This window comes from Heterodontus francisci, chromosome 13, assembly GCF_036365525.1.
Source record: "Heterodontus francisci isolate sHetFra1 chromosome 13, sHetFra1.hap1, whole genome shotgun sequence".
NCBI classification, from domain to species: domain Eukaryota; kingdom Metazoa; phylum Chordata; class Chondrichthyes; order Heterodontiformes; family Heterodontidae; genus Heterodontus; species Heterodontus francisci.
The window spans coordinates 33,019,669-33,045,723 of record NC_090383.1 but is presented as its reverse complement, the minus strand read 5'-3'; the positions used below and the strand labels follow the sequence as shown (position 1 = coordinate 33,045,723).

General features: G+C 46.4%; 2 protein-coding genes across 10 annotated transcripts in view; both read left to right on the top strand.

The window, feature by feature from the left end:
• The window catches only part of afdna (afadin, adherens junction formation factor a), a 598,271-nt gene that overhangs the window by 327,470 nt on the left and 244,746 nt on the right, over positions 1–26,055 (top strand). The gene's annotated exons all lie outside the window — the stretch shown is intronic.
• The window catches only part of kif25 (kinesin family member 25), a 271,160-nt gene continuing 247,423 nt past the window's right edge, over positions 2,319–26,055 (top strand). For all 9 annotated transcript variants that reach the window (XR_010976174.1, XR_010976175.1, XR_010976172.1 and 6 more), the window contains exon 1: positions 2,319–2,457. Coding sequence is in view for 3 of the 9 variants with exons in the window: in XM_068044632.1 (XP_067900733.1) it covers positions 2,389–2,457 (69 nt within the window). In the remaining 6 variants the exon portion in view is untranslated. The remainder of the gene's footprint in view (positions 2,458–26,055) is intronic.

Genomic DNA, 26,055 nt, shown 5'->3' with positions numbered 1-26,055 from the left:
CAAACCAGTGGAATGCTTATTCTTAGAAAATGGTAGGTAGCCTGGAAAGGGGCCATGGTCAGATGAGGCCTCGGCAATAGTGGGAGAGCAACTGGATAGATACTTAAAACAAATAAACCATACTTCAAAGCTGTGCTAGGATTTTCAGTTAACCTTGCCTAATTAAGATGCTTGCTGAAATCTGTAATTAGTGTGTGCAAGTAGAAAATAAATTACTTCAGTGAATCACTCCATGGTTCAATAGTTTAATAAGGAATTATAACAGTGAGACTGGATGAACAGCTTATTAGCAGGCCTTTTGAACAGCTTTAGGCATAAATAACTGATAACAGGTAAATATGAACAACAAAGCCCCTGAAGTTTAATTTGAATGCCAGAGATGGACTGTTTTAAAGGAGTTGTGGAACTGGCCATGAGATGCAGCATAGGGAGAAATAAGGAAAGATGCTGTAAAGACACATCAAGGACAGAAGGTACGTGCAAAGGCGAGAGCAGGTCATGGAAAGTGGAAGGTAACTTAAGGGTGAGCTTTTACTCCATGATTTAAACAAAGAACTCAATGCACCATTGGACACTTTATATTTAGAACTTTTACAGAACAATTAAGTCCCGTCAATATAACATCCAGGTTCATCTGGCGGCGCAGTGGTTAGCACTGCAGCCTCACAGCTCCAGGGACCCGGGTTCAATTCTGGGTACTGTCTGTGTGGAGTTTGTAAATTCTCCCTGTGTCTGCGTGGGTTTCCTCCGGGTGCTCCGGTTTCCTCCCACCGCCAAAAGACTTGCAGGTGATAGGTAAATTAGCTGTTACAAATTGCCCCTAGTGTAGATAGGTGGTAGGGCATATGGGATTACTGTAGGGTTAGAATAAATGGGTGGTTGTTGGTCGGCACAGACTCGGTGGGCCAAAAGGCCTGTTTCAGTGCTGTATCTCTAAAAAAAAAAAATCTCTGAATAAGGGTATAAAGGATAATTTTTTGAAGGAGGCCATTGTATCAGGCGGTGGAGAGGAGCTCCTCAGGGTAGATCCATGCTGACATTGGTCCAACAATCTTAGATAGTTTGCGAAGTTGTGAAGATGTGAGGTACCAAGAAGAGAAGAAAAGAAAAAGAGCTGGTCATGCATGGCAGCCATCCTGTCTGACCTGAACTGGTACTTACAACTGGCCACGGTCATATATTTTTGGTGTATAACTAATGTGTTATATTCTGTCTTAAATATATCCACCATATTGGTTGCAGTCAATCCTGATTGATTAACAAATAGATTAAATTAAAATATCAATGAATTGGCATGTTTATAATCTTAACAGCGGAGAGTCATGACCTCGTGGAGCGCAGTCGGCTGGGGCTGGAGAGTTGGGAATCGGGAGGCTCGGGAATCACTGGTATCCATTCAACGAGTCTCTGAATCTGTGAAGATGAAAATTGGGGAGCAGCTCAGAAAATGGTGAGGCTCTTAAAGAGAAGACTTGGGATCGGGGGAAAGATGGAAATGGGGGCTCGGGTATCAAAGGGATGCTTGGGAATTGGGGCTCAGGGGAATGATGGATAGGGACAGGGGAATGGGAGCTAGTAGGGAGAGATGGTGACTGGGGAATGGAAGCTCAGGGAAGTTACTGTTAGTTATCTGGTGGAATCATATTCCCTTCCATCCTCGGTTTCCCCTCTTCATCTGCTCATGAGGGGTCTCCTGGTTCTTGGAACTTGTTGCACAACAATTGCTCGCACGAAACCATGAGCAGAAATATGCAGCTACAGTGGACCCAATCATTATAAGGTAAATACAATAGTATTTGTAGAAATCATTTGGCCAAATGCCATGTGACGGTGATGCACTAGGATATCCCATGATCGGATATCGTGATCAGAATGTCACCGGATGAAGCCTCCAGGAATGCTTCCCACCAGAGTTGGCAACCTTATAACCAACGATTATAAATGCAAGTTCTTTCGTTTGTGAACAGCTCTTATATTGAGGGCAGGTTGGAGGCACTGAAAGGCTTACTGCTGTTCCTATGTTGTTATTTTCCATGAAGGGCAAAAACGTCAATGAATTGGTAGGTGGGAAGTACATGAAGTCCAGAACCCTTCCTGGCAGAAAGACCCATCCAAACATTTATTACAATGATCCCCAAATCATTAAAAACGGAAGTACAACACAAGCATGTATTTATTTCAGGTCGGCTTATCATACCTCACCATCAGGCTGTCCATATCATTGTAAAGAAAAATTGCAGACCGGATCCGGCATCCACACTCCCATTGGCTGAGTGTTCGGTCCAATCAGAGAGGTGGATAGTGGCGCGGGCCGGTGCCATGGTGATGATGGGTCCGGACGGTTGGTGCTCGTGATTGCAGCTTGGGATTTGAAAGGTGCGGAGGGAGATGGCGCTCGGGATGGAGGTGCAGCGGCTACTGGAACAGCGGCTTCGGCAGCTGGAGCGGACATTACGGGTAAGTACCGGCAGCCGCGCCAGAGGAAATGTCCGCAGCCATATCGGTGAGCCCCGGGATTGGGTCGTTGTGGAAGCCGCATCACTGACATCGGCTGGCGAGTTTTCAGTGGCTGGAAGCGCCGAGTAGTAACGGCGGTGTCGGGAGCGATTTCGAAACGTAACCACTCTGTTTGCTTTTCTGAGTGCGGGGTCGATTTCTTTAAATGTGAGGCCCCTTTAAAGTTTTTTTATTTCCAAAATATACATTATTCATTAAAATCTGTTAAAAAAATACATTACAAACCAGTTCCATACAGCACCAAGTCAAAAAATACAAATACAAACAGTGCAAAAGAGGTCAGTTTCCTTCAATACAGGAGTGAGCCTCACAACCCTTCCATTTCATTTTTCATGCCATATACATTTTACAGCTAACAAAAATTTTCCGGATGCAGTTTGAGGGGTTTCACATGGATCCAGCCCCTTTGTTCAGCTTGGTGGGGGGATCTTTCCCCATTGAGCCTTTGCTGCGGCTGCCCCAAGCTTTAGTGCGTCCCTCAGCACACAGTCCTGGACCTGGGAATGTGCCAGTCTGCAACATTCGGTCGTGGACAACTCTGCGCTGGATGACCGGCAAGTTTCCGGCAGACCAAAGGGCGTCTTTCACCGAATTGATAGTCCTCCAGCAGCAGTTGATGTTTGTCTCGGTGTGTGTCCCTGGGAACAGCCCGTAGAGCACAGACTCCAGTGTTACAGAGCTGCTTGGGATGAACAAAGAAAATTACAGCACAGGATCAGGCCCTTCGGCCCTCCAAGCCTGCGCCGATCCAGATCCTCTATCTAAACATGTCGCCTATTTTCTAAGGGTCTGTATCTCTTTGCTTCCTGCCCATTCATGTATCTGTCTAGATACATCTTAAAAGACGCTATCGTGTCCACGTCTACCACCTTCGCTGGCAACGCGTTCCAGGCACCCACAACACTCTGCGTAAAGAACTTTCCACGCATATCCCCCCTAAACCTTTCCCCTCTCACTTTGAACTCGTGACCCCTAGTAATTGAATCCCCCACTCTGGGGGAAAAAGCTTCTTGCTATCCACACCCTGTCTATACCTCTCATGATTTTGTACACCTCAATCAGGTCCCCCCTCAACCTCTGTCTTTCTAATGAAAATAATCCTAATCTATTCAACCTCTCTTCATAGCTAGCGCCCTCCATACCAGGCAACATCCTGGTGAACCTCCTCTGCACCCTCTCCAAAGCATCTACATCCTTTTGGTAATGTGGCGACCAGAACTGCACGCAGTATTCCAAATGTGGCCGAACCAAAGTCTTATACAACTGTAACATGACCTACCAACCCTTGTACTCAATACCCCGTCCGATGAAGGAAAGCATGCCGTATGCCTTCTTGACCACTCTATTGACCTGCGTTGCCACCTTCAGGGAACAATGGACCTGAACACCCAAATCTCTCTGTACATCAATTTTCCCCAGGACTTTTCCATTTACTGGATAGTTTACTCTTGAATTGGATCTTCCAAAATGCATCACCTCGCATTTGCCCTGATTGAACTCCATCTGCCATTTCTCTGCCCAACTCTCCAATCTATCTATATTCTGCTGTATTGTCTGACAGTCCCCATCACTATCTGCTACTCCACCAATCTTAGTGTCGTCTGCAAACTTGCTAATCAGACCACCTATACTTTTCTCCAAATCATTTATGTATATCACAAACAACAGTGGTCCCAGCACGGATCCCTGTGGCACACCACTGGTCACACGTCTCCATTTTGAGAAACTCCCTTCCACTGCTACTCTCTGTCTCCTGTTGCCCAGCCAGTTCTTTATCCATCTAGCTAGTACACCCTGGACCCCATGCGACTTTACTTTCTCCATCAGCCTACCATGGGGAACCTTATCAAACGCCTTACTGAAGTCCATGTATATGACATCTACAGCCCTTCCCTCATCAATCAACCTCGACAAAAACCACTGCATCTCTTTCCACACCTGCTTTGCAAAGACACATTCCAGAAGGAGGTGGGCGACTGTCTCTTCCCCACCACAGCCACCTCAAGGGCATTGTGCGGAGGGGGTGAGACTTCGGGCGTGCAGGAAGGATCTGACAGGGAGGGTTCTTCTCACCACCAGCCAAGCTACATCTTGATGCTTGTTTGAAAGTTCTGGTGATGAGGCATTCCGCCAAATGACGTTGGCAGTCTGCTCAGGGAACCATCCGACAGGGTCCACCATCTCCTTTTCCCATAGGACCTTGAGGACATTGCGTGCAGACCACTGCCTGATGGATTGGTGGTCACAGGTGTTTTTCCGCAGAAACTTTTCCACGAAGGATAGGTGGTGCGGCACAGTCCAACTGGATGGAGCGTTCCGCGGCAATGTGACCAGGCCCATCCTTTGCAACACCGGGGACAGAGAACCTCCGCACGTAGTGACACTTGGAGTTTGCGTACTGGAGGTCTACACACAGCTTGATGCAGCCGCACACGAAGGTGGTCATCAGGATGAGGGCAATGTTGGGTAGATTTTTCCTGCCCTTATCCAGAGGTTTGAACATCATGTCCCTCCAGACCCGGTCCATTTTGGATCCCCAGATGAAGTGAAAAATGGCTCGGGTGACCGCCACGGTGCAGGAGTGGGGAATGGGCCAGATCTGCGCCACGTACATCAACAACGTGAGTGCCTTGCACCTGATGACCAGGTCCTTACCCATAATGGAGAGAGATGACTGCTCCCACATGCTCAGCTTATGTTGTACCCTGGCTACTTGCTCCTTCCAGGTTTTGGTGCACGCCCCGGCCCTTCTGAACCATATCTCCAGCACCTTCAGGTAGTCTGACCTAACAGTGAAGGGGACAAAGGATCGGTCAGCCCAGTTCCCAAAGAACATGGCCTCGCTCTTGCCGTGGTTAACTTTGGCTCTTGAGGCCAGTTCGAACTGGTCGCAGATGCTCATCAGTCTGCGCACAGACAGCGGGTCCGAGCAGAAAACGGCGCTGTCATCCATGTACAGGGAGGTTTTAACCTGAGTGCCTCAGCTGCCTGAGATTGTCGCCCCTCTTATGCTCGCATCCTTCCTAATAGACTCAGCAAAGGTTTCAATACAGCAAACAAGCAAGACAGGGGAGAGAGAGGACAGCCCTGTCTGACTCCAGATTGGATCGGGAAACTTTCTGATTCCCACCCATTGATTGAGACTTCGCTACTGATGTTTGTGTAGAGCAGTTTGATCCAATTGCAGATTCCCTCCCCAAACCCCATTTAGGAGAGCACGTCCATCATGTAGGTGTGCGATATTCTGGCTGCGCACACGCGTTAATTTAAAGGGGCTGATTTGTGTACAACCTGCGGGGAATTTCTGGGAGCTGCGTGGTCGCGCACTTTACAGTGAAAATTGCCCCGACTACTAATCCTGCCTCCGACTGCCAGAGGTGGCGGCACAGTGGTATACAGTTGGGACAGAGTTGCCCTGGAAGTCCCCAGCGTTGATTCTGGAGCCCATGAAGGATGATGGCATCAGGTCAAACATGGGCAAGGAAACCTACTAATTACCAAATACTGCCCTCCCCCAGCTGATGAATCAGTACTCCTCCATAGATTATGACATGTCAGGTTTGGTTCGGGTTGCTGTTCCAGGTCCAGCGGTCAGACTGGGTCGGTCACAGTGGCAGTGCTGCCTTTTGGCCAGGGAGGGAAAGGGAAGTAAGATTAAGCGTCATTAATTTCCGGTAGTCGGGTCGGGCACGGGAAAAAACCAAAGGACTCTGGCCCAAGTTGGGTTCAGGTTAGATGTGGTCGGGCTGGGATCGGGTTTAAATTGTATACCCACGCAGGCCTTTACTCCTCCATGTTGAACACCACTTGGAAAAACACTGAGGGTAGCAAGGGCGCAGAATGTACTCTGGATAGGGGACTTCAATCCATCAATTTCCATCACGAGGAGTGACTCAGTAGTGCGTTACTAACCAAGCTGGCCGATTCATGAAGGACATATATGCCAGACTAGTGCTGTAGTAGGTGATGAAGGAACCAATAAGAGGGAAAGACCTGCTTGACCTTGCCTTGCCAATCTACCTGTCACAGATGTATCTGTTCATGATAGTATTGGCAGGAGTGACCATCACGCAGTCCTTGTGGAGATGAAGTCCAGTGTCCGGTCTTCACAATGAGGATGCCATTCATGGTGTTGTGTGGCACTACCAATGTGTTAAATGGGTTAGATTCAGAATAGAACTAGCAGCTCAAAATTGGCATTCTTGAAGTGCTGTGGGCCATCAGCAGCTACAGAATTGTATTTAACCACAATCTGTAACCTCATGGCCTGACATATCCCTCACTCCACCAATACCATGAAGCCAGGGGATCAACCCTGGTTCAGTAAGGCATGCAGGAGAGCATTCTAGGAGCAGCACCCGGCATACCTAAAAATGAAGTGCCAACCTAGTGAAACTATGACACACAGGATTGTATGCTTGCTAAACAGCAGAAGCAGCATGCGAAAGACAGAGCTAAGGGATCCTACAACCCACAGATTTAATCAAAGCTCTGTAGTCCTGCCACTTCCAGTTGTGAATGGTGATGAAAAGTTAAACAGCTAACTGGAGGCTGCACAAACATCCCCATCCTCAATGATGGGGAAGCCAGCACATCAGTGCAAAAGAAAAGGCTGAAGCGTTTGCAGCCATCTTCAGCCAAAAGTGCCGAGATCCATCTTGGCCCCTCCTGAGGTCCCCAGCATCACTGATGCCTGTCTTCAGCCAATTGATTCACTTCATGTGATATCAAAAAAACAGTGAAGGCACTGGATATAGCAAAGGCTGTGGGCCCTGACAACATCCTGGCAATAAAACTGAAAATTTGTGCTCTAGAACTAGCTGTGCCTGTAGCCAAGCTGCTTCTTTACAGTTACAACACTGGCATCTACCTGACAAGGTGGAAAATTGCCCATGTTTATCGTGTCCACAAAAAGGACAAATCCAATCCGACCAATTACTGTCCCATCAGTCTACTCAATCATCACCAAAGTATTGGAAGATGTTATCGACAGTACTATCAGGAGGCACTTACATAGCAATAACCTGCTCACTGATGCTCAGTTTGGGTTCTGCCATGGCCACGTAGCTCCAGACCTCATTACAATCTTGGTACAAACATGGACAAAAGAGGTGAGGTGAGAGTGAGATCAAGGAGCCCTAGCAAAATTGAAGTCAATGGAAACCAGGGAGAAAAATCTCTGCTGTTTGGAGTCATTCTGAGCACAAAAGAAGATGGTTCTGATGAAGGGTCACTGACCTGAGACGTTAACTGTGCTTCTCTCTCCACAGATGCTGCCAGACCTGCTGAGTATTTCCAGCATTTCTTGTTCTTGTTTCAGTGACCAACTTGGTTTCTCCTTCACCCCACTAAATATTCCTAAAAATTATTTGTTTTATCCATCCGTGTGATGTGAGCATCACTAACAAGGCCAGCATTTATGACCCATCCCTAATTCTCTTGAGAAGGTGGTGAATTGCCTTCTTGAATCGCTACAGTCCATATGGTGTTGGTACACTCACAGTGCTGTTAGTTAGGGAGTTCCAAGATTTTGACCTATTGGCGATGAAGGAATAGCAATATAATTCCAAGTCTGGATGATGTGCGACTTGGAGGGGAGCTTGCAGTATTCCCATGCGCCTGCTGTCCTTGTTCTGTTAGGCAGTAGCGGTCATAGGTGTGGGAGTTGCTGTTGAAGGAGCCTTAGTGAGTTCCTGCAGTGCATCTTGTATATGGTACACACTGCAGCCATGGTATGCCAGTGGTGGAGGGAGTGAATGTTTGAGGTTGTGGATGGGGTGCCAATCAAGCAGGCTGCTTTGTCTTGGATGGTGTCGAACTTCTTGAGTATTATTGGAGCATTCATCTGGGCAAGTGGAGAGTATTCCATCACACTCCTGACTTGTGCCTAGCAGATGGTAGATAGACTTTGAGAAGTCAGGAGGTGAGTTACTCGCCACAGAATACCCAACCTCTGACTTGAAATAAAATTCATAACACATCCTGGTGTGGACACGATGGCCCAAATGGCCTCCAGTGCCATCAATTTTTCAATGTTTCTATAATAGCGATACAACAACACCTTGAATTTATATAATGTAATAAAACATCGCAAGGCGCTTCACGGGAGTGTTCTAAAGCAAAATTTTACACTGAGCCACATAAGGCAATAATAGTGCAGATGACCAAAAGCTTCATCAAAGTGGTAGGTTTTAAAGAGTGTCTTAAAGGAGGAAAGCGAGGAGGAGAGTCTAAGATGGAAATTAGGGCCTGGGCAGATGAAGGCACGGCTACAACTGGTGAAGCAATTTTAAATTTTGTTTTTATATTGGATGTGTTCAAGAGGCGAGGATTAGAGCATGCATATCTTGGAGAATACAGGGCTGGGGAGGGGCAAGGCCATGGAGTGTTTTGAAAACCAGGATGAGAATTTTAAAATCGAGTTGTTGCTTAACTGGGAGCCAAAGTAGGGCACTGAGAACTGGGGTGATGGGTGAACAGGACTTGGTGTGAGTAAGGACACAGGCAGCAGAGTTTTGGATGACCTCAAGTTTATGGAGGGTAAAATGTGAGAGAGCAGCCAGGAGTGCATTGTTTAAGTCTAGAGGCAACATAGGAATGGATGAGAGTTTCAGCAGCAGATCAGCTTAGGCAAGGATGGAGTCAGGCGATGTTACAGAGATGAAATGGACAGTTTTCGTGATGGCACAGATATGTGGTTGGCAGCTCATCTCAGGGTCAAATATGACAAAAGGGTTTTAAAAAGTCTGGTTCTACCTCAGATAGTTGCCAGGGAAAGGAATGGAGTCGTAGCTAGGGATCAGAGCTCGTAGAGCAGATGGAAGACAATGGTTTCAGTTTTAATTGGAGGAAATTTCTGCTCATCCAGTACAGGATGTTGGACAAGCAGCCTGATAATTTAGTGACAGCGGAGGAGTCGAGCAAGAGGTGGTAAATACTGAATACCCTTGGATGTTCATTTCCCATCCTTGGTCGACTTGCAGCCATGTCTGTGTAATCCCGACTATAGCGTACCCATTTACATCTATTTACGTGATTAATTCATCCTCTTTATTGCGAATGCACTGCGCGTTAAGGCACAAAACCTTAAGGCTTTTCTTTTTAGCATTACTTGTCCCCTTCCCACTATTTTTCAATGTGGCCCTGTTTGATTCTGGCCCTTGATTTCTCTGCCTATCACTTTTCTTATTTCTCTTACTGTCTTTTGTTCTTGTCTTTGATCCCCTCTTCTTTGACTCCTTGCAAAGGTTCCCATTCCCCTGCCATTTTCGTTTAAACCCTCCCCAACCACTCTAGCAAATACTCCCCCTAGGACATCAGTCCCAGTCTTGCCCAGGTGTAACCCGTCCAGTTTGTACTCGTCCCACCACCCCCAGAACCGGTCCCAATGCTCCAGGAATCTAAAACCCTCCCCCTCACACCATCTCTTCAGCCACGTATTCATCCGATATATCCTGCTATTTCTACTCTGACTAGCATGTGGCACTGGTAGTAATCCTGAGATCACTACCTTTGAGGTCCTACTTTTCAACTTACTTCCTACTTCCCTATATTCTGCTTTTAGGACCTCATCCTTTTTTTACCTATGTCATTTGTACCAATGTGTATCACGACCACTGGCTGTTCACCCTCCCCCTTCAGAATGTCCTGTAACCGCTCTGAGACATCCTTGACCCTAGTACCAGGGAGGCAGCATACCATCCTGGAGTCTCTTTTGCAGCCACAGAAACGCCTATCTATTCCCCTTACTATTGAATCCCCTATAACTATTGCATTCCCACACTTTTTACACCTCCCCTGTGCAGCAGAGCCAACCGTGGTGCAACAAATTGGGCTGTTGCTGCTTTCCCCTGAGAGGCCATTCTCCCCAACAGTATCCAAAGCAGTATACCTGTTTTGTTGGAGAATAGTCACAGGAGATTCCTGAACTGCCCGCCTTGTCCTCTTGCTCTGCCTGGTGGTCACCCATTCCCTTTCTGTCTGTGGGGTCTGAGCCATGCTATCCATGATACTCTCTGCCTCGTGGATGCTCCACAGTGTCCCCAGCTGCTGTTCTAGCTCCGAAACCTGGGCTTCCGGGAGCTGCAGCTGGAGACACTTCCTGCACACATGCTGGTCCCGGGCATTGGAATTGTTCCCGGCTTCTCACATGGAGCACGAGGAGCACACAACTGGTTAAAGAGGAAATTAACGCAATAGCGATGAAAGATATTCGCTCTGACAATGTGGAGTCTGTATGGGTAGAGCTGAGAAACACTAGGGGGCAAAAAACATTAGCGGGGGTTGTATATCGACCCCCAAACTGTAGTGGTGAGGTTGGGAATGGCATTAAACAGAAAATTGGAGATGCATGCGATAAAGGGACATCTGTATTTATGGGTGACTCTAATCTGCATATAGATTGGGCAAATCATTAGTCACAATACCGTAGAGGAAGAATTCTTGGAGTGTATACGGGATGGTTTTCTGGACCAACACGTTGTGGAACCAACTAGAGAACAGGCCATCCTAGACTGGGTATTGTGTAATAAGAGAGGAATAATTGACAATCTAGTGGTGCGAGACCCCTTGGGGACGAGCGACCATAATATGATAGAATTCTTCATCAAGATGGAGAGTGATGTAGTTGATCCTGAGACAATTGTCCTGAATCTTAGTAAAGAAAACTACGAAGGTATGAGGCGCGAGTTGGCCATGACAGATTGGGAAATGTTACTTAAAGGGATAACGATGGATAGGCAATGGTAAACATTTAAAGAGTGCATGGGTGAACTGCAACAATTGTTTATCCCGTCTGGCGCCAAAGTAAAACAGGAAAGGTAGCCAAACCATGGCTTACAAGGGAAATTAGAGATAGCATTAGATCCAAAGAAGAGGCACATAAATTTTCCAGGAAAAACAACAGACCTGAGGCTTAGTGAAAGAGAGGAACTGAAAGAAATCAGTATTAGTAGAGAAATGGTGTTGGGGAAATTGATGGGATTGAAAGCCGATAAATCCCTAGGGCCTGATGGTATGCATCCAAGAGTACTTAAGGAAGTGGCCCTAGAAATAGTGGATGCATTGGTGGTCATCTTCCAAGATTCTATAGACTCTGGAACAGTTCCTACAGATTGGAGGGTATCTAATGTAACCCCACTATTTAAAAAGGGAGGTAGAGAGAAAGCAGTGAATTATAGACCAGTCAGCCTGACGTTGGTAGTGGGGAAAATTCTAGAGTCCATTATCAAAGATTTTATAGCAGAGCACTTGGAGAACAGTGGTAGAATCGGGCAGAGTCAGCATGGATTTACGAAAGGGAAATCATGCTTGACAAATCTACGAGAATTCTTCGAGGATGTAACTAGTAGAGTTGATGAGGGGCAGCCAGTGGATGTGGTTTATTTGGACTTTCAGAAGGCTTTCGACAAAGTCCCACATAAGAGATTAGCGTGTAAAATCAAAGCGCATGGGATTGGGGGTAGTGTATTGCGATGGACAGAAAAATTGGTTGGCGGACAGAAAACAAAGAGTAGGAATAAATGGGTCTTTTTCCGAATGACAGGCAGTGATTAATGGGGTACCGCAGGGATCAGTGCTATGACCCCAGCTATTCACAATATACATTAATGATTTAGATGAGGGAACTAAATGTAATATCTCCACATTTGCAGATGACACAAAACTGGTGGGAGGGTGAGTTGTGAGGAGGATGCAGAGAGGCTTCAGGGTGATTTGGACAAGTTGAGTGAGTCGGCTAATGCATGACAAATGCAGTATACTGTGGATAAATGTGAGGTCATCCACTTTGGTAGCAAAAACAGGAAGGCAGATTATTATCTGAACGTCTATAAACTGAGAGAGGGGAATATGCAGCGAGTCCTGGGTGTTCTCGTACACCAGTCGCTGAAGGTCAGCATGCAGGTGCAACAGGCGGTAAAAAAGGCAAACGGTATGTTGGCCTTCATAGCGAGAGGATTCGAGTACAGGGAGCAGGGATGTCTTGCTGCAATTATACAGGGCCTTGGTGAGGCCACACCTGGAATATTGTGTGCAGTTTTGGTCTCCTAATCTGAGGAAGGATGTTCTTGCTATAGAGGGAGTGCAGCGAAGGTTTACCAGATTGATTCCTGTGATGGCGGGACTGACGTATGAGGAGAGATTGAGTCGGTTAGGATTATATATGCTGGAGTTCAGAAGAGTGAGGGGGGATCTCATAGAAACCTATAAAATTCTAACAGGACTTGACAGGGTAGATGCAGGAAGGATGTTCCCGATGGTGGGGGAGTCCAGAACCAGGGGTCATAGTCTAAGGATACGGTGTAAACCTTTCGGGACTGAGATGAGGAGAAATTTCTTCACCCAGTGAGTGGTGAGCCTGTGGAATTCGCTACCACAGAAAGCAGTTGAGGCCAAAACATTGTATGTTTTCAAGAAGGAGTTGGATATAGCTCTTGGGTCTAAAGGGATCAAAGGATATGGGGCGAAAGCGGGAACAGGCTACTGAGTTGGATGATCAGTCATGATCGTGATGAATGGCGGAGGAGGCTCGAAGGGCCGAATGGCCTACTTCTGCTCCTAATTTCTATGTTTCTTTGTTTCAACCCTGCTAGTTACATCCTGTAAAAACTCAAATTTGTCAATCCGTACAGTATTTAACTTTCTTGGGTACTTTAAACCATTATCTGAGACCAAAATAACCAAATGTTTTGAAATTCTTTGTTCTTTTTAAAGGTCCTTTAAGTTGGACTTTGATGACAATAACATAGATGCAAAGCCCCTTAGAGTTTCTATCTTTCCCTCAAAACATCAAGCTAAATTGTTACGAGTGAACTGAAGCTATGATGGAAGGCTGGAGTGTCAAACCTGGTCAAGGCGGGGGGCGGCGGGGCAGGGGCAGCAGACCCTCAAGGACCACCCTCGGAAGGGAGTGGGAGCAGGTGTCCAGATGGGTCAGCTCCCACAGTCTGGACCCAAGGATCTGGCAACAGGTCCATAAGAGGTCTAATGACCTCATGCGGGTGGTCAACAACAGTGAATGCATCTTCATATTACATCTTCAGTCCACCATAGCACCAGACTCTCTCTCTGCTCAATGCATCACAATGCTATCATTCACCCAGCAATACTCCTTGGCATTTGGGATACACATCTAACATCCAGATACTCCCCCTCATCCTCACACCTGATGCTGCCAGCCTCAAGAAGGAGGACAGAAGGCTGCCTCTCATTACCTCTACATACCTCTGGCTATTCAGCTATGGTAGGCACATCACCCCAAAACATTGCTACACAACAACTGACATTCTACTCTCTCTCTTGTCGGAAAATGTTGCACAAAATTGAAGGGAGCAGAGCAGAACCAGCAGGGAACAAGGACACCTGCATCTCCTGATCCCTACAGAGGACCTGGTTCTCTGCATCATGGTGCCACCTGCCCAGCCACCGGAGTGCCAGGAGAAGGGAAGAGAGCAATAGCACTGCACTGGTCAGGAGGCCCCAGACTTGAGCTGACACTCGCAGCCACCAGCTCAGAAACTAGCACGCACTTACCTTGGAGGCTAGTATAGAGTTGAGATTAGCATATGGTGAGAGGGCTAAAGCCAGGCCAAGAATAAAGGATGATTCATTTACCAGCTCACCAGAGGGTGATGTGACAAAGGAAAACTGCTGTATACGGCTCCGTTACGACCAGGTGAGAAAGGTGTCTAGGGGTCTTTTACTGTCTTTGCCTGGTCTTATTGTAACAGGGTTTAATTTTTAAACACACTGTGTTTTGAGCTCCCCCTTTGGTGAATCCTTGTTCACCACATTCCAATTATAAGGCAAAGAAATGAGCATAAATAGGCTTTCTTAGGTTTGAAGAAGAAAAGTGAAATTAAGTAAACCTTAAACTCAAATACAGTTAACGCCTACGGACTTATGACGTGCCCACTCTAGCATGCACACGCGCTACACACATGTAAATAGGGACAGAAAAGAGCAGAAGAAAAATAAAATGGAGAGATTTGAGGCAACATCAGAAGAGTTTTTTATTTACTGTTCTTCGGGCTTACTGTAGTCCTTTTGTAAGTAGTATTACTTTTTGTTGGGGCCCAGTATTATTCTTAAACCTTGTTCACTGTAGGAGGCTTTTCTCACTTGGGGTTCGTGTCTTCAATGATTTCCGAAGCTGATGAGAGCAGACAGGAGAGAGGTGTTCTCAGTCCAGGAGAAAACTGCTTTCTGAGTTTAAAATCCCTGTTGGAAATTCAAATTAAAAAAAACTCCAACAGTCACAAAGTCATGTGACCAAACTGGTCCGACCGCGTCTGTGTATTCGGCCATCTTAGCAGTAAACCTGGAATGCTAGCCTTTCCACCTTTAATGTCTGGTAATCAAAAGTCCATTGTGGATTAAATTGGAGCAGGGAATAGCTCCTTTGTCCTTTGAAGTACTGTCTGTTGATATGCTAATGTCTCTTTCCATCCAAAGTCTTCAGTTGTTTTTTAAAGCAAGTTCTTTCTTCACCATCAACAGTTTAAAATCAATTGTTCATGTGGCCAAAATTAATTTTCCTCATTCTTGGCAGGTGGGGGGCTTGCCTGACAGACTCGGATGAAGACCTTGGTGGAGTGGGATACGGGATAGGGCATGCACACTGAGATGCTGAATCTGTTGGCTGGCCTGCCAGGCAACTCCTGTCACTGTCCAGGAGCATGGAGGAGACTGGCTCCAAGTTGGCTGAGGGGATGGCGCAGACCTCAATCTCTGCAGCCTCTGCTCCATCTCCCTGTCTTCCTGCAGACCTTTACTCCTAGCAGCCTTTGTGTGCACAGGTCATCTACTCTCTGCCATCTGTGTGAGGATGTGGCAACACTTTCTGGCAAATGCAGGAACTCGCCAAAACACTTCAGTGTACTTTCAGATCCCTTGCAATGGAAACCATTCCAAAAATTTAACTTAAATGCAATCAGGGTGCCTGGCTCTTTAAATAGAACAGCAGGGTCCATTTTGCTGTTTCGCACTTTTTTTTATGAGTACACAATGCAAGCATTGCCTGCACATTCATATGCCAAATTTGGGATCCTGATGTGGTGGATTATAATCCTAGCCCCTTTTTGGAGCTATCCCGAATCAGGCGCACTTCTCAGACATCAGTCTCAACTTAAGGTTGAGAAAGACAGATCCTAAAGACAGTGGGTCTGAAGGACTGATCTAACTCTTCCCAAAGGAAAAGAACCAGCTGAGGATATTACCGTTTTCCAGATAGCCTTTTTAATAAGTTTCACCCAGATTGGAATAACCCAGATATTATGAGGGTCCGGGAATCTCTCTTCACTAATGTACGTCCCCACCAAAGAGTGTATGGAGATGGATTCATGTAGTCTTCTGTATTGCTAACTCGAGAGACAATATAAATTCTAAATGATGTAAGAATTTTATTAAAGCACCGAATATGCAATTCACAGTTGGTGAGACAGTCAATCGCAACATTAATAGTTCTTGGAAAAGATAGAAAGTACAATCTTGTTTCTAGTAGAGAATCCAATTTTTAAATCTAAATATTGTTACAGTAAAATATTTAAGTAGGATATCAATTATTAAAGTAACATTTACCTTAAATGCCTGAGTAGAATACAGGGTTAGCAAGATGCTGTAAGAGCTCCGTTCCCGTTCCCCTTTACGACAGTTCTTGGACTCCAGGAATGACGAGAACAAAATGCACGTGACGCAGGGTTTGGCTCAATTGGCTCAACTTCAAATTTGCTTTTTTATTGAAATCACAAAATCCCTCCCCCCCCCGTCCCCTCCCTCCCCAGCAGTACAAACCCCTCTCTGATTTGACTCGAGTTAATAACTACCTCATGGGTTGACTGAAATTTACACAGTACCTCACAATGTAAACCCCTTTACGATTTGGCTGAAACGTACAATCACCCACACAGCTGGTCGTTACCGGTATTGATTGTAATCCTGGATCTGGAGATGACCGGTCTTCGTCCTCCTTCTTCTGACTGCAGTGCCCACGCTTTGATGTTGTCCTCTTTTATGATGATTCATATCACAGGCAGAGATCCTGTTACCAGGTTGGTTTCATGGCCTGGTCTAGACAGGACTGTATGGACATGGTTAATTCTTCTGTTGTTTACACAACAGAAAAGAATGTGATCCCCTCTCCATGGTGAGGGATACCTGGCTCCAAGGTTGACTGGGGTGTGAATGCTCCTTTCATTCCTGGTAGGAACTAATTGTGCCATGTAATGGCAGTTGCCCTGTGCCATGATAATGGCTCTCTCAGTCTCTTGATGAGTCAGAGTTTTAGTTAGCTCACCCCTCACATTTAACCCCTTCGTGTCTGTACAGCTCACCTCTGTGTGTGGTTTTGAGCTATTTTATATTCTTACAGCTCGGGGTCTTGTCCTTCAATTCTCCCTCTTTAATATCTCTTTTATACTAGAGATATTAACTCTGTTGATTCTTCTGCTGCGGTGAGTGCATTGCCGGTTTCAGCCAAATCTTATCTTTCTTTATCCAGTTTATATATTTGATTCCATCACCCCAAATCCCCCTTTAAATAATCATTCCAGTTTTTTCCTTTTTGCCTTTAATTTTTAGCTTACCTGATAATATAAACAGATTCAATACCATAATCAATTGTACAATTACTAATATAAGCGATGCAATTCAAATCCAAGGAGGAACCTCAATATTGAGCCCAATATCCCACCAAGGCGGGATAATTATTTCCTTGATCTCATCTCTCGTTTCCCTGTTTTCCTGTTGTAGGGTATAATAATGTTTTTTTGTGAAGCTCTACATCCTTCACCGGTTCCGTCAAATGTTTGGGTAGTGGCTGAATATCGTACCCAAAATGGGAGGTTCGATAAAATATCGCTCACTGTGTGACTTATTGGGGTGTGATCAGAGATTATCTTTTCTTGTGCTACTTGAAACTCTATCTGGGGTCTAAAGCAAAAGGTTGAGTCATGAACTGGGCACCACGTATCATTGTGTACCCTATATTGGCTCGCGCTAGTGACACAGTAGGTTCCGTTACCCTCATATGAGCCTGGGAGGGGACATGACCCTGAGCCATCACCTTTATAGTATAGTTGATAGGTTGTGCGCTTTCAGAGTCAAACCCACATACCGGTGTTGGTCGAACACATTTAGGTGATATTGACACAACACTACATGTGTACCCCTTCCCTGACACCCCTTCAGATCAGTGCCAGTCATAGAGTTCCCTCACTTAACCACATACAGAGGGGCCCCATGATGCTGCACATGTACACCAATTTGAATGACACCAATGTTTTCCACCTGGTAAACCGGAACTGGCCATTGTGACTGACCCATCACTGGCATCCTGAGAACTATCCCCATCATAGTTTGGTTATACCACAGTCGTTTGGGACTGGGTATGCTCCAGATGCCAGCCGCAGCTGGCAGGGATTTGAGATTGACATAAGTACTCATAGCCTTTAGGTGTCTGTTGTCAATCCATGATGGCACTCGATTTTGCTCCAAATCCTCTAAATTACTACACCCTCATTTAACGACCAGGCACCGTACATAATACACGCATTTTGGGCGGCCCAATATGTTCCGGTCCTCCTTTATTAAATTGTTTATGGTCTGGGCGTGAGTTTCCAGCTCCGTTATTATTTCCTTTAAGTGAATGGCCATTACCTGGTCTTCCTGTAATTTTTGTCCCTCAATCTCATTACCCTCCCCCAGTATTCTCTTTTGCTGATCCCGAAGGTATTGACCTGCATTTGCAGCTGGGCATCATCTATACTATTGACCAATGATGTCTCTATATTAAACACTGAGACCGCATCATTGATCAATCCCCTCTTCCGTCTCCTCAAACTGGTGTGACTGTTGTCAACTAGTTTATATAAATCCTCCTGACTTTTGTCCCCATAATTCAGCTCATAGAGTTGTCGGAGCATTTCCCATACAATTTTCCTGTTACTGCTGGACACCACCTGGGTAGCCGTACCTCTGTTCAGTTAAGGACGACAGATGCTACTTCATAATGCACGTCATGGTATAACATCGTCCATGTTGGAATAGGAACCAACCCATTCCGAGTTTTGGGTGTTATGGGGCATTTAACCACTTTATCCTGGGTCTTTGGGGCTGTTGGTAGGCGCTTCCTTTTATGCGCCAGTTGTTCGGTAGCATTGATTGTATTTGGAGGATCTGAGACCATACAAGATTCTAAACTCTGAGTCCAATCCGTACCGGATCCAGAGTCTTGCCATTGTCGTTCAAAAGCGATAGACACCCCCTTCTGGCATATACATAGAAACATAGAAAACAGGAGCAGGAGTAGGCCATTCGGCCCTTTGAGCCTGTTCTGCCATTCATTATGATCATGGCTGATCATCCAACTCAGTAACCTGTTCCCGCTTTCACCCCATATCCTTTGATCCCTTTAAACCCAAGAGCTATATCGAACTCCTTCTTGAAAACATACAATGATTTGGCCTCAACTGCTTTCTGTGGTAGCGAATTCCACAGGTTCACCACTCTCGGGGTGAAGAAATTCTCATCTCAGTCCTGAATGGTTTGCCCCGTATCCCTGGTTCTGGACTCCCCCACCATTGGGAACATCTTTCCTGCATCTACCCTGTCAAGTCCTGTTAGAATTTTATAGGTTTATATGAGAACCCCCCCATCACTCTTCTGAACTCCAGCGAATATAATCTAACTGACTCAATCTCTCCTCATACGTGAGTCCCGCCATCCCAGGAATCAGTCTGGTAAACCTTCGCTGCATTCCCACCATAGCAAGAACATCCTTCCTCAGATAAGGAGACCAAAACTGCACACACTTATTCCAGGTGTGGCCCCACCAAGGCCCTGTATAATTGCAGCAAGACATCCCTGCTCCTGTACTCAATTCCTCTTGCTATGAAGGTTAACATACCGTTTGCCTTTTTTACCGCCTGTTGCACCTGCATGCTTACCTTCAGCGACTGGTGTACGAGAACACCCAGGTCTTGTTGCATATTCCCCTCTCTGTTTGTAGCCGTTCAGATAATCTGCCTTCCTGTTTTTGCTACCAAAGTGGATAACCTTGCATTTATCCACATTATACTGCAGCTGCCATGTATTAGCCTGCTCACTCAACTTGTCCAAATCACCCTGAAGCCTCTCTGCATCCTCCTCACAACCCACCCTTCCACCCAGTTTTGTGTCATTTGCAAATGTGGAGATATTACATTTAGTTCCCTCATCTAAATCATTAATGTATATTGTGAATAGCTGGGGTCCTAGCACCGATCCCTGCGGTACCCCACTAGTCACTGCCTGCCATTCAGTAAAAGATCCATTTATCCCTACTCTTTGTTTCCTGTCTGCTAACCAATGTTCTATCCATTGCAATACACTACCCCCAATCCCATGTGCTTTAATTTTACACGTTAAACTCTTACGTTGGACTTTGTCGAAAGCCTTTTGGAAGTCCAAATAAACCACATCCACTGGCTGCCCCTCATCAACTCTACTAGTTACATCCTCGCAGAATTCTCGTAGATTTGTCAAGCATGATTTCCCTTTCGTAAATCCATGCTGACTCTGTCTGATTCTACCACTGTTCTCCAAGTGCTCTGCTATAAAATCTTTGATAATGGACTCTAGAATTTTCCCCACTACCAACGTCAGGCTGACTGGTCTATAATACCCTGCTTTCTCTCTACCTCCCTTTTTAAATAGTGGGGTTACATTAGCTACCCTCCAATCTGTATGAACCGTTCCAGAGTCTATAGAATCTTGGAAGATGACCACCAATGCATCCACTATTTCTAGGGCCACTTCCTTAAGTACTCTGGGATGCAGACCATCAGGTCCTGGGAATTTATTGGCCTTCAATCCCAACAATTTCCACAACACTATTTCTCTACTAATACTGATTTCCTTCAGTTCCTCTCTCTCATTAACTCCTGTGTTCCCCAACATTTCTGGTATGATATTTGTGTCCTCCTTTGTGAAGACAGAACCATTTAGTTGGTTAGCCATTTCTTTGTTCCCCATAATAAATTCCCCTGTTTCTGACTGTAAGGGACCTATATTTGTCTTCACTAATCTTTTTTTTCTTCACATACCTATAGAAACTTTTACAGTCAGTTTTTCTGTTCCCCGCAAGCCTGCTCTCGTACTCTATTTTCCCCTTCTTAATCAATCCCTTGGTCCTTCGCTCTGACCCACCTACACACACCACACAAACTCCTCGCTCCTCCTTCCACCACTTGTTCCAACACAATTTAACTCCCTCCTTAGTTCCCATAATCCCCCTGCGTGAGTCGTTTCCCAATCTGTGAATTCATCTCCTTTAGTCTCGTTGTCTTCCGTAACCACCACCACCAGCCCACAGAGAGGCTGCCTAGACATTTTATGCAAACTTGTCTTCCCTCTTTCACCTGCACCTTGCTGACTGTGATATTTAATTTCAGGCTGGGTGCCGATGCTTCCCCAAATTTGTAACCAGTGTGATTGGAATACTTAGGGGAATTTGACCCCAACCAACCTGGCCACTTGCCCTCATGGAAGTATGTAGCTATCCCATCAGTGCCCCGTGTTCTACCCCCATGTTACAGTGGACCAGGCTCCTCCCATACACCCATAAGTAAAAGACATCTCAATGTCCCCTCAATCCTCCTGTCCTGCTTCAATCAGGATTATTACCATGCCCAGCCACAGAGTGCATTTCATCTTGCGTCCTTGGCTTGACTTACTTCTGCAAAAAAAAAGAAAATAGCACCACTTTGAGAGAGGTCTTCCCTCCACAGGTCAGACTTAAGTTCTGTACAAATTTACACTGTATGCTACAATTACCGCGTCCCCTTTTCCTTTCTTCCTGATTGGAACTTCTTGCGGCTCAGGGTTGGCGTGCGAGGCGGCATCCAGGGCACCCTGGGTCGGGGTGTCCGACTACTTCTTACCACCCTGCTCTCTGGGTCTTCATCATCATCCCACAACATGGGAGGAAGACTTAGGCTGATTAATCTCATGATTGATCCCTGGGTCCTGGCCTGTTTTGTCCTGCTCTCTTCAGGGTCATAGAGTTTACACTGGTTAATATGGAACCATTTTATCCGTTTTGGCAACTGCACTACTTATATATAGGGCTTGCCCTGTCCACTATACTGTATGGTCCCATATACAATGGTTCGAATGTCCCTACCCTGGCATAATTTCTGGTTTTGGCCTGGTCCCCAACCTTCCATTCCTGTACTTTATGTGGTTTTAACAGCATTTTATTCTTCTGGTGCTGGCTTCCCATGTTATTCGCTGCTTCCCAATGCACTTTCCTTAGAGTCTCATATAGATCTTTTACAAACCTATCCTGGTTGACCTCCCTAGTTTGAGCTTCGATTAGGACCGGCACCAACATGAGTCAGGGTCCTCATCGTCCTTCCAGTCATCAGCTCATGTGGGGGAGTGCCCTGTGCTTTTGGAGAGGCTGGCCCGAATGTTCATAAGAACTCGAGGCAGGACCTGTTCCCATACCACAGATAGCAGTTGAGGCCAAATCATTAAATATATTCAAGAAAGAGTTAGATTTAATTCTTAGGGCTAAAGAGATCAAGGGACACGGGGAGAAAGCGGGAATAGGGTACTGTGTTTGGATGATTAGCCATGATCATATTGAATGGCGGTGCAGGCTCAAAAGGCGTAATGGCCTACTCCTATTTTTCTATGTTTCTATTTCTTTGGATCCTCCCCTATCTCCTTAAGCCTCTCTTTTATGGTCTGGTTCATTCTTTCCACTATACCCGATGATTAGGGGTTGTGGGCCACATGCCATTTTCGCTGTATCCCTAGATAATCTTAGGGTGGTCTGCATAACCTGTCCAGGGAAATGGCTCCCCTGATCTGATTCCACTATCTGGGGTAGTCCCCATTGGGAGAACATGTCCTTTACTAGGACCCTAGCAGAGATTAATGCTGTGGTTATTTTTTTTATTTTTTTTTATTTTAGAGATACAGCACTGAAACAGGCCCTTCGGCCCACCGGGTCTGTGCCGACCAACAACCACCTATTTATACTAACCCTACAGTAGTCCCATATTCCCTACCACCTACCTACACTAGGGGCAATTTACAATGGCCAATTTACCTATCAACCTGCAAGTCTTTGGCTGTGGGAGGAAACCGGAGCACCCGGCGAAAACCCACGCGGTCACAGGGAGAACTTGCAAACTCCGCACACGCAGTACCCAGAATCGAACCCGGGTCCCTGGAGCTGTGAGGCTGCGGTGCTAACCACTACGCCACCCCTTGTTGTTCTACAAGGGAAAGCCTCCACCAACACTAGACTATATTTGTTGCCTGTTTTTCTGGTGGGCAACGGCCCAATGAAGTCTATTAGTATAGATCGTCATGGTCCCTCTACTCTGCTAATATACCCCAACGGAGCCTTTCTTCGGTGGGGGTCCAGATTATTTGCAGTGCACACTAGGCAGTTATCACAATATTCCTTTACATCTTTTCTGAGATGAGGCCTCCAACCCACCACTACCACTTTCTTCCATGTCGTTTCCAGTCTTGGATGTCCAGTTCCCGGACCCCCATGAACTAGCTGCATGAATTCTTCGTGGTATCAGTTTATCCTGTTGTGCGCTCAGTGTGCTGAGGAGTTTTATGGCTTTCTCTATCCCGGCCCATAAATTCTACACCTTGTTCTACCCTCTCCGTTTGTTACTGAACTGAACCCATCCACATAGATATCTCTCCCTGTCGGATGTTGTCTGGCCCACATCTACATTCCACACCCCTTCTACCGAGCATAAATGGTCTGTCCCCGGTAGATCATATTCAGGGCTCGTTTAGGTTCCGCCAGTCTCTCCACCCTCGGGTTCATCTGGGAGAGCAGTAACGTCCAGTGGGCAATACGACTGCTACTTACTGTCCCATCTTTTATCCTAATGTCCATTAACATCTGTGACAGGGTGCGGCACGTCAGTAGGGTTACTAAGGATGACCCCATAAATAATAGGAAGCATTTGGCGGCCCAATAGGTCGCCAAGGAGATGTCATTTACAATTTGAGTAGCCCCTTTCTACGTCCGTCAGGACTCGTGAGGCGTAGGCCACTGGCCTCAGCTTGCCATGTCATTCCTGGAGCAACACTACACAGACTATCCCCAGTAGCTTCTACCTCCATATAAAAATCCTCATTCCCGTTTATCGCTCCTAGTGCAGGTGCAGTTTGTAGGTTTTCCTTTAGGCAGGTAAATGCCTCCTGGCAACTCTCATCCCACTCCCAACCTACTCCTTTCCTGAGGAGTCTGAGCAAAGGGGCTGCCGTGGCTGCGTAGCCTTCAATGAACTCCTTGCAATACCCCGTTATTCACAGAAAGGACCTTACCCTAGATACATCCTTTGGGGCGTGTAGTTCCTGAACTGCCCTCTTTTTTCACCTCACCTTATAGCTCTTTCCCCTGCCCTAATCATCAGTCCTAGGAACTGCATCTCCTCCTGTCCAATTTGGGCTTTTTTGGGGTTCACCTTAAAACCTGTCTCTTTCAACAGCTTCAGAAGCTTGTCCAGTAGTGGCCCGTGGTTGTCTGCACTCCCCAAAAATAATAACAAGTCATCCACACATTGTATTAATTGATTGAGCTGACTAAAACTCTTTAAAGCATCAGCCATGCATTGGTGGAAAATCAAGGGACTGTTGTGAAACCCTTGCAGGAGACACATCCATGTATACTGTTGCCCCCTGAACGTGAAGGCAAATTTATGCTGATCTTCTCGTCTTACCGGAATTGACCAGAACCCGTTGGCTATATCCAGTACAGTGAACGTCGTTGCCTCCATGGAAATACTCCCTATTAAATCTGCTACCGCTGCTTCAGTGGGTGCGCAGGCTGGAATATTTCCATTGAGAACCTGGTAGTCCACCGTGGCTCTCCATGACCGATTGGGCTTCCTAACTGGCTAAAGGGGTGAATTTACGTGGGTAGCTGTCTGTCTCAGTACACCAGGCAGTTCAATGCAGTTTCCAAGTCTTTCTGTGCCTCCCGAGGAAAACTGTACTGTTTCTGATGAAGCGACATTGGGTCCCCATGTACCTTCACCTGTACCCCCCGTTACCCTACCACAGTCATGTCAGTGAGTGGCGAACATTGTGAGACTATTTTGCTCGTACACTCAATGCTGGGGTGCTGTGGACAATTGTTCTAAGTCATAGCTTCCATTTGGTTTCATTGTGCAGGCGCTACCTTTCACCCTTTCATCCTTGGGGATGACTAAGATCTCCTCTGGCTTATCTGAATCAACTGCCCTTCCATAGATGGTGGTTTTTCATATCCACAATCACGTAGTGGGTCAGAAATCAGCCCTGAAGATCTCCTCGTCGGGCTGTTCTCACTTTATAAGAACAAATTCCCACAGTGACAAGGGTCCTAACTCTACAGGCAAGGGTATAGATACTGCCCCAGCCTGCTCGTTACCTTTAAAACCCACGGACTCTCCTTGACCAGGGAGAAGTCATCGGATTTGGTGAGTGAACCACTGTACTGGAGGCCCCGGTATCCACTAGATACTCACCGCCCCCAAACGGTTTCCACCTTAATCTTTACGCAGGGTCTGTCCCATTCATCGTAGGTGAGTGGGCATAGGTACTCGGGCTGGGCACGGCCTAGTCACTGGGGAGGTGCAGGCGCGCTGGGCCCTCCTTTGCATATGGCAGCTTCCAGCTTTCTCTGGTCCTTGCCCATGACCTGCTGTAACATGGCCACCAGAAGTTTCACTGGGTCTTCTATTCTCTCTTTCTCCGCCTCTACTACTCGCGGTTTTGACCCTGAGGGATCCCCGTATCCTGGTTTCCTCCCTTTCGGGAACGCGCTCTCCGCTCCAGTGTCCCATTTTCCCACAATTAAAACATGCCTGGGACCTGTCTGTATTACTCCCCTCTTGCTTTCATTCCTTTCTACCACCCACGTTTCCCTTCATCTCGTGCACCTTCCCCTTTTGTTTATTCTCTTCCGCCCCTTCCCCACCCCGGTCGTATTTAAAAGCCAGAATCGGTTTCCTCAACATACCTGTTTCTGTATTTACCTCATCCTCAGGATCACACCATGATTCGACCCTTGCTGTGATCCGTGGCGAGCTGTTAGCCACTATGGTCCTCAGCCACTGATTCCTGGGAGCCCCCATCAAGTTTGCTCAGGTTAGATTTCCCCCAGTCACTTTCAGATATATGGGCCAAAGTCTATTGCAAATGCATCTGGCATCTCGCCCGCTAGCTGTCTGGGCTTCTGAACCTGCAGAAATGGGTTCCTTGGTTATGTTCCAGCGCCACTAAAATTTCGACCTTCAAACCGTCAGTGGTGCCCCTCCCTAACTTAGTGGCTGCCGACAAACTCTGGTACATGCTGCCGTCTAGGGAGAACAGTATCAGCTTCTTCACTTTGTCCCCGACACAGTTATTAATACCCCCTATCTGCTCTACGTTGGCAAAATGAACAGAGGCATCTCCTCCATGCTTCAACTTTGGCACACTGGCCAGCATTTCCTGTAACTGGAGGGACGTAGAGGGGAGCATATAATCGCTCTG